This window comes from Pinus tabuliformis, chromosome 4_1, assembly GCF_031772625.1.
Source record: "Pinus tabuliformis cultivar Carrire ecotype Pingquan chromosome 4_1, CPIR1, whole genome shotgun sequence".
Lineage (NCBI taxonomy): Eukaryota > Viridiplantae > Streptophyta > Pinopsida > Pinales > Pinaceae > Pinus > Pinus tabuliformis.
Genome location: NC_142303.1, coordinates 444,640,402 through 444,647,956, shown reverse-complemented (window position 1 = coordinate 444,647,956; position 7,555 = coordinate 444,640,402). Strand labels below are relative to the sequence as shown.

The following is a 7,555-nucleotide window of genomic DNA, read 5'->3' as shown; positions in this document are numbered from 1 at the left end:
TGTAACAATTACCTTCTCTGAGAAAACTGGCCCATGCTCGAAGCACCAAACATACTCTATAAAGTTGCCTAGAGCCATATATATGTCTGCCTATTGCTTCAATATGGTTACATACGAATTTCTTTGGCATAATTTCCATTCTAGAGCATGTTCTCTCTGCTTAGTCCATGGCTACATACGAATTTCTTTGGCATAATCTCAAACCTTTCTAGAGTATGCTATTTCTACTTTGTCCATGGCTGCATACGAATTTCTTTGGCATAATCTCTCAAACCGTTCTAGAGGCTCGGTGACCTTCCTCAGGCTTGTGGCTATGGATCTTTGTTTCCCTCAGATGCCCGCATTAATCTTCAACAATAGTTCGGTTGGTTGCCTCAAATGACTATTAGAATTTGCTTGCCTCAAATGACTATTAGAATTAGAATTAGTTGTGTACAAGTAGATTTCGGAAGGGTGATTAATTCCTCAGATGGTGACTCAATAAGAATTTGAGTTTCAAAGGCAATATTGTGTCCAACGCCAGGGAGGTGACAGACATGCAGCTTGCCACGACGTTGTCCATTGCATTGGAGTGGTGCCTTTCGAACACCAAGGAGGTGACAGACATGCATCTTGCCACGATGGTCATTGCATTGGAGTGGTGGCTTTCGATATATATTATACTGAAGTAGGAAAACATTAAATGTATCTTAAGTAATGCTAAATTACAAGTTAGCATTAAATTGGCATTCTAGTGAAATTTGAAAGGATTATCCTAAGTTTTAATAAAATCAGACTTTTTCCTTGCAATAAGAAGTTCAAATAAAAACTTTGCATAAAAATTTGTTTGATGAAATATTTGTGCTGAAACATTGGTTAAAATGTAAAAATGATAATTAGTCAAAGCAATTTAATGCTAGGTAAACGCTTATCGATCGCAATAGTCCCTGCGCCGCCAGAGGCAGGGACTAATAAGGAAAAAACAAAACATTGTCGTAATATTTGAGAGGTAACTTTGAGGATGTGATTGTTATTGTTCGTAAAGGTATTTACCTATATTGTGAAACTTGTTGCAGGTATTGTGTTAGAAATGTGTAATTGGTGATGATTTGTGACGATGATCTTGAAGAGTAGATTGGAAATAAACTAGCATATGCATCAAATGTTGCAAAGAAAACGCCGTAAGGCAATAGAAAAGGAACTAGTAGCTTGAAGTGTCTTGTAAAATCGATGCAATCTCTACACATTATTATAATGTTTCAAAATTATGGCGATTGCAGTCGATATCCCTCTCTGACATGGCTCCCATGGATGAGCCACGGGATCAGGGAGTTGCAGGTCAGAAGCTTCAAGTTGTTGCTTGGAGGATCTTTTCACTGTAATACAAAGCGTTGAATGGCACCAAGTCAATGTGTAGAGCGGGAGTTGGTTCATGAATGCGAGTCAGTGGACATAGAACCAGCGCTAGAAGACCTTCTCGCTTGCTGGGGTCATGAAGTGTCCGAGAAAAATCTGAAACTTTTCTTTCTGAATAGCGCAGCGAAATCAGTCTTACTTGACGAGGCGGTGGAAGAAGGGGGTTTGAAAAAAGGCGCTCAGGAAAGGGTCCCTGTAAAAAACCTTATTTCGAAAGGGCTGCTCCCCAGCCTGTCGAGGTCTTCATCCAGTGAAGAGGCAGGAGGGGATCTGAAAGGATCCGGAGAAGAGGGGCAAGTGCGAAGACTGGCCTTAGCCTCTGATGTTGGGGTAAAAAGGACGGTTGTGGAGGCAGATGAAGGCAACAGTGACCCTGTTGGAAGGCGAACTGAGCTGCTTGAGGCAGAAGAGGCAGATGCTCTTGCTAATCATAACCCAGGAGAGGGAGAAACCCAGATGGAGGTTGTGGGTGGGAAGAGGAAGAAGAACAAACCTATCAGAAAAAAGGAGGAGCGGCCTAGCTGCGTTTTTGGAGTGGATATTAGTATAGATCAGGCAATGGAAGCCTCAGAAACCTTCTTAGTTGGCAGAGTTCGTGGAAGAAAGTTCTCAGTAGACTACATCAAGGATTGGGCTCAATTAGAATGGAAAGAAGCATCGGGTCAGCCAGAAGAGATCAAGAATCTGGACAGAGGTTGGTTTTGCATTCGGTTTGGACAAAAGGAGCATGTCGAATGGGTGCTGGAAAAGCACTGGAGCTTCGGGAAGAGGCCAAACTTATTTAGAAGATGGACGCCCCTGTTTGATGCCCAGAAAGAAAAAACGGTGAAGTCTCCAGTGTGGGTCAAATTACCAGGTTTCCCCATAATTCTAGACTGACTCGGCCTTCACTTCAATGGGTAATACTCTGGGGAAGTTTCTCGACATTGATAGATCATATCTATGAACACATGATTGGAGTGTTGCCCGTATCCTGGTAAGTTTAAACCCCAGAGAAGGTTTGGCGGATGCTATGAACCTGAAGTATCGAGGTCTTGAGTTTATTCAGACCCTGGACTATGAAAACCTCCCTTTCAGATGCCATTGTTGCCATAAATATGGACATCTAGCCCAGGAGTGTCCTCTCGGACACCGTCGCCACTGAAGACAAAGGAGAAGTGGAAAAAATCTGGAGGCAAATCAGGAGGTGTTCACACAGGAAGAAGGGGCTCAGATCAAGGAGAGAAATCTTAAGGCAAACGCTCAGGGTTTGGGTCCGGAGCAAGCGAAGGAAGATGAACAGGAACTGCCTGGGTTTGCAGCTAGTGAGTCTATCTCAACACCAATGTCTTTCCTGGGAACCACAACAGTCTCTGAAATGGCAGGGGCGACTCAGGCAAGTTCGCTTCTATCCCCTTCCTTCTCCTTTTTCTCTTCTATTGCTTTATCTCAGTCATGCTGTGATGAGCCTGGCCCCTTCAGGCAGCTCTTGAATGATCTGCCGGACATGAGGAAGGGTCTAGCCTCTTTAGACAGTGTTATAATGGCCATTCCATCCTCTCCTAAGCTGACCTCTATTCCCACGGATGTTGTCTCATCTATCCCTTCTAGTGTCTAGAGCCCTGAACCCCCCTACAATCTTAGACCTTTGGCCAACAGAAAGGGGAAAGGGCTTGCTGTGGGAGGTCTGGAGCTGGACATGGTGTCAGCAGGCTCGAGGAAGCTAAGAGGAAGAAAATCTAATCTGTCGAAGGCACAGTTGAAGGTTGTCATCGATATTGCTGATGGGAAGCAGATGTCTCTGCCAGGGGTGCTTAGAGCAAAGCGGCCACCCCCTGAGGTTTCTCGATGATCATCTTATCCTACAATTGCAGGGGTCTAGCTAGTCTACCCAAAAAGCTAGCTCTGAAGGAACTGGTCAGGACCAACAAACCTGATATTATCCTTCTCCAAGAAACTCTGGGGAAGGGGGAAGAAGTTACAGGATGCCTCGTTAAGCTTCTTCCGGGCTGGAGCTTCCATGCCATTGATGCTAATGGACATTCGGGAGGGGTGGCTCTGGGCTTCAACGCGAAGGTACTTCGAGAGATCTCCTCTTGGGGATCGGAAAATGTCTTGGCTGTGGAACTATACTCCAACGAACTATGCATCCCTTTTCTTATTCTTAATGTCTATGGACCTGTTTTGGATCGGGAGAGGTTCTGGAACCCTTTCTTCGCAAAGTCTTTTTTGTCGCACCCAAATCTTATAATTGGAGGAGATCTTAATTTTTCTTTGGGGATGACAGAATCTTGGGGGGTCAGAGCCAGGGTTGATCCCCTTTCTGATTTCTTTCAAAATAAACTGGCCTCATCTCTCCTGGTGGATGTCTCCCCGCTCAAGTTGTGCCCGACGTGGAGGAACCGAAGAATAGGAGAAGAATGGATTGGGAAGAAACTTGATCGATTCCTGCTCTGTGAATCGCTGGCAGAAAATTTACAGGCTTTTAGACATTGGGTTGGGGAAGGTGGTCTTTCGGATCATTTCCCTGTCTTCCTGGAAGTGAAGGGAGCTTTCACTAAACCGGGCACTCCCTTTAAATTTAATGCCTCTTGGCTCTCGGATGCAACTTTTATTAGCCTCTTCCATAACACTTGGAAGAAAGATGATCTCAATGAAGATGAGAGTCGCAGCCAGGTTTTTATGGACAATTTAAAAAGGATGAAGGTCGCCTCTAAACATTGGGCCCTCCAAAAGAAACTGAAGGAAGAAGAAACCCTGGATATTGTTAACTCTGAACTTGCCCTTCTGGAAGACCCAGGTGGTAATGGCTATGGAACAGTAGAGTCTCGGGCTAGACTTCAAGAGTTGGAGATGGAAAGGAGGAGAATCCTCCAGCTAAGAGAGGAAAGTTGGTGCTTAAAAAGTAGAGCGATCTGGTTGCAGGCGGGGGACGATAACACCAAGTTTTTTTAGAATTATGCTAAAGGAAGGAAAAACTCTAATACAATCTGGGAAATGAAGAAAGCCAATGGTGAATAGGCTCGTTCTTTTGAAGATTTGGCCTCATTAGGGGTCAATTATTTCAAGAATCTTTTCAAAGCGCCAAAGGAAGTTTCTATTGCAGAAGTTATAAGAGTTGCCCAGTTCTTTCCAAGGTTCATAGAGGAGGAAGGAAATGACTCCATCATGGCGCCTGTTTCTAAGGAGGAGGTAGAAGACATTCTCAAATCAATGCAAAAGGACAAAAGCCCCGGCTCGGATGGCTAGACTGTCGAATTTTTCCAACATTTCTTTGAATTCATTGGAGATGAGTTAGTGGCAGTTGTGGAAGATTCCAGGCGTACAGGATCAATCTATCATCCCTTCAATGCCACATTTCTAGCCCTCATTCCCAAATCTGATCTCCCGGGTTCCTTTGACGAATTCAGGCCCATTTCCTTGTGTACCTGTGTATACAAAATTATTGCAAAAGTTATTGCCTCCAGGCTAAAACCTGTCCTCTCCAGAAACATTTCCCTTGAGCAATTTGGCTTTCTAGACGGCAGACAAATTCATGAAGCAGTAGGAGTTGCTCAAGAAACTCTTCATAGTCTAAAAATTGGGAAAAAAAAAGGAGCCGTTGTGAAAATCGATTTGTCAAAGGCTTATGACAGAATCAGTTGGTTGTACCTTAGGCTTCTGCTAACACATCTGGGTTTCAGGTATGATTTTGTGAGATGGGTTATGAGTTGTGTTTCTTCTTCTTCCATAGCTGTCCTGATCAACGGAGCGGCCTCCAGTTTTTTTAGTCCTGAACGTGGCCTGCATCAAGGTTGCCCGCTCTCTCCCCTTTTGTTTCTGTTGGCAGCAGATGGCATCAGTCTTATGATCCATGACGCAAAAAGACAGGGGACTCTCAAAGGTATTGAAGTAGCTGATAATTTTTGGGTCACTCACCTCCTCTTCGTGGATGACATAATTCTTTTCAGCAATGGAAGTCTCGAGGACTGTAGGACGCTCAAGAGGATCTTGGACCTTTTCCTGAAGGCTACTGGTCTCTGCATAAACGAGAGAAAATCCACACTCACATGCACAGGTTTGTCCAGAGAGTTGGTGCGCAGAGTGGAGTTGGTCCTAAATTTTGAAGTCAAATCACTGGAGGATACTTTTAAATACCTGGGGTTCTTTCTGAAGCCTGATAATTACAGGATCAAAGATTGGAAATGGATCCTTGCAAAAATTGAATCCAAACTGAAACATTGGAGTTACAAGTGGCTTTCCAGGGCAGGTAGGCTAGTGTTAATAAAATCTGTTCTGATGGCAGTCCCAGTCTATTGGGCTAGTCTGACATGGGTTCCCAAAGGAATCTTATCCTCAATTGATAAATTATGCAGCAGGTTTCTATGGGCGGGGTCCAAGTCAGAGAAAGTTACCCCTTGGATTGCTTGGGATAAAGTGGCACGTCCTAAAGAGTGGGGAGGCTGGGGTATTAAAAATCTTGCTTGCTTCTCCCAATCTTTAGCAGCAAAGCTCGCCTGGAGGCTCATTTCTTTTGAGAACCTGTGGACCTCTGTTTCTAAAAGAAAATATATTGATCCTCTATCAACGCTAGATTGGATCAGATTGCCGCAAAAGACTTCCAAAAACTCCTCGGTGGTTTGGAAAGCTGTGGTCGCTTCTGTCAAAGTTATAGAGAAGGGTTTGGCTTGGAGTGTGGGGGATGGAACTCAGATCAGGTTGGGTAGAGACCCCTAGATAGGATGCACAGAGAGTTTTTCTCTTTCTCAGGGGCTGGTTTCGGCATTAAAAGACAGGGGACTCTACACTTTAAATCAGGTGGCTGATCCCCGGGGTTCCACCATTTGGAGTCAAGGGTGGATTCAGGGAAGAGATTTACATTTGGATGAAGAATGGCTGGAGGAATGGGACTTGTATAGAAGGTACCTTCTCAACTCCTCAGTCAAGCTCTCTGACTCCCCGGATGAACTTAGATGGGTGACTCTCCGGATGAACTTAGATGGGTCTTTGCCGAGAATGGGCTTTATTCTCCAAAGATGGGGTATAAATGGATGATGTCTCAAAATGGGAAGGAGAAGTCGGCTTGGTGGGTTAAACTGCTTTGGAAGTTAAAAGGGCTAGCTAAAACAAGACTGTTCTTCTGGTGTGTCCTGCTACAGAAAGTTCCTACTTGGGATTTTCTACAAAGAAGAGGAAGGATTGGTCCTTGTCGGTGCCCCCTCTGTAAAGATAGTGTCGAAACAGTTCAACACCTGTTCCTTTTTTTCCCTTTTAACACTAGCCTATGGGCCGAAATGTTAAGGCTGCTAAAAATTCCTTTTAGATGGGAAGGGCAGGGGCTCTTGGAAGCTTGGCAGAGGTGGTGGAATGAAGCTACAAATGACAGAGAGAGATCCATTCCGCTTCTCATTACCTGGGGGACTTGGCTTGCTAGGAATCAAGTCATCTTTAAGGATTCTGTCTTCCCGATTGGTCGACTTGCCGCAGAAGGAGCTGCTATTTATGATAGTATCCCTGTTCCGCAAGCTCCTCCTACTACCAGAGCTGTTCGTCAAGAATCTATCAGATATTCAATGCCGTGGGCTTATTTTGATGGGGCTCTAACATTAATGGACGCTGTGGGGCTGGCTTGATTATTCATTTATCAGAGGAAAAGATTGTCAAAGCTTCTGTTGGTCTTGGCCAGGGGTCCAATAACTTTGCAGAATTGAAAGCCTTACATTTCCTTCTCTGTTGGCTTATCCTTAGGAATGTGAGAGAAGTCTAGATTTTTGGGGATTCAATGAACACTGTGAAATGGTTTAATGGGACTCAACAATGCAGAAATTTCATCTTGCTTCCTCTGCTTAAAGAAGCTTCACGTCTTAAAAGTCATTTCACGGAGATCTCTCTTTGCCATATCTATAGGGAAAGGAATTTTGAAGCTGATCGCCTTTCTAAAGAGGGTGTTGAACAAGTTTCAGGGTCGTGGACAGTTTTGGAGGAAGAAAATGGGGTGATTCGACCACTCGAACAACCAGTTTTTGCTTAAGATTTTGTTCAACAGAAAACTGTTATGTGTTTTGTACATAGTTTGAAACTGTTTCATTTTTTTTTTGCTACTTATATTGACGAACTTCTTCAGGGCTCCTGGGCTGTTTTCCTTTGAAAAGGAGGCCCGGGCCACTGGGTATTCTCAACGGTTTTTCTCTTGACTTTGAGA

The 7,555-nt window shown here is 44.2% G+C and overlaps 1 protein-coding gene across 1 annotated transcript; it reads left to right on the top strand.

The window, feature by feature from the left end:
• Positions 1-3,222: 3,222 nt before the first annotated feature.
• LOC149176242 (uncharacterized) lies at positions 3,223-4,329 on the top strand. Its single transcript, XM_089421394.1, has one exon. The coding sequence runs from the start codon at positions 3,223-3,225 to the stop codon at positions 4,327-4,329; it is 1,107 nt and encodes a 368-aa protein (XP_089277520.1).
• Positions 4,330-7,555: the final 3,226 nt, after the last annotated feature.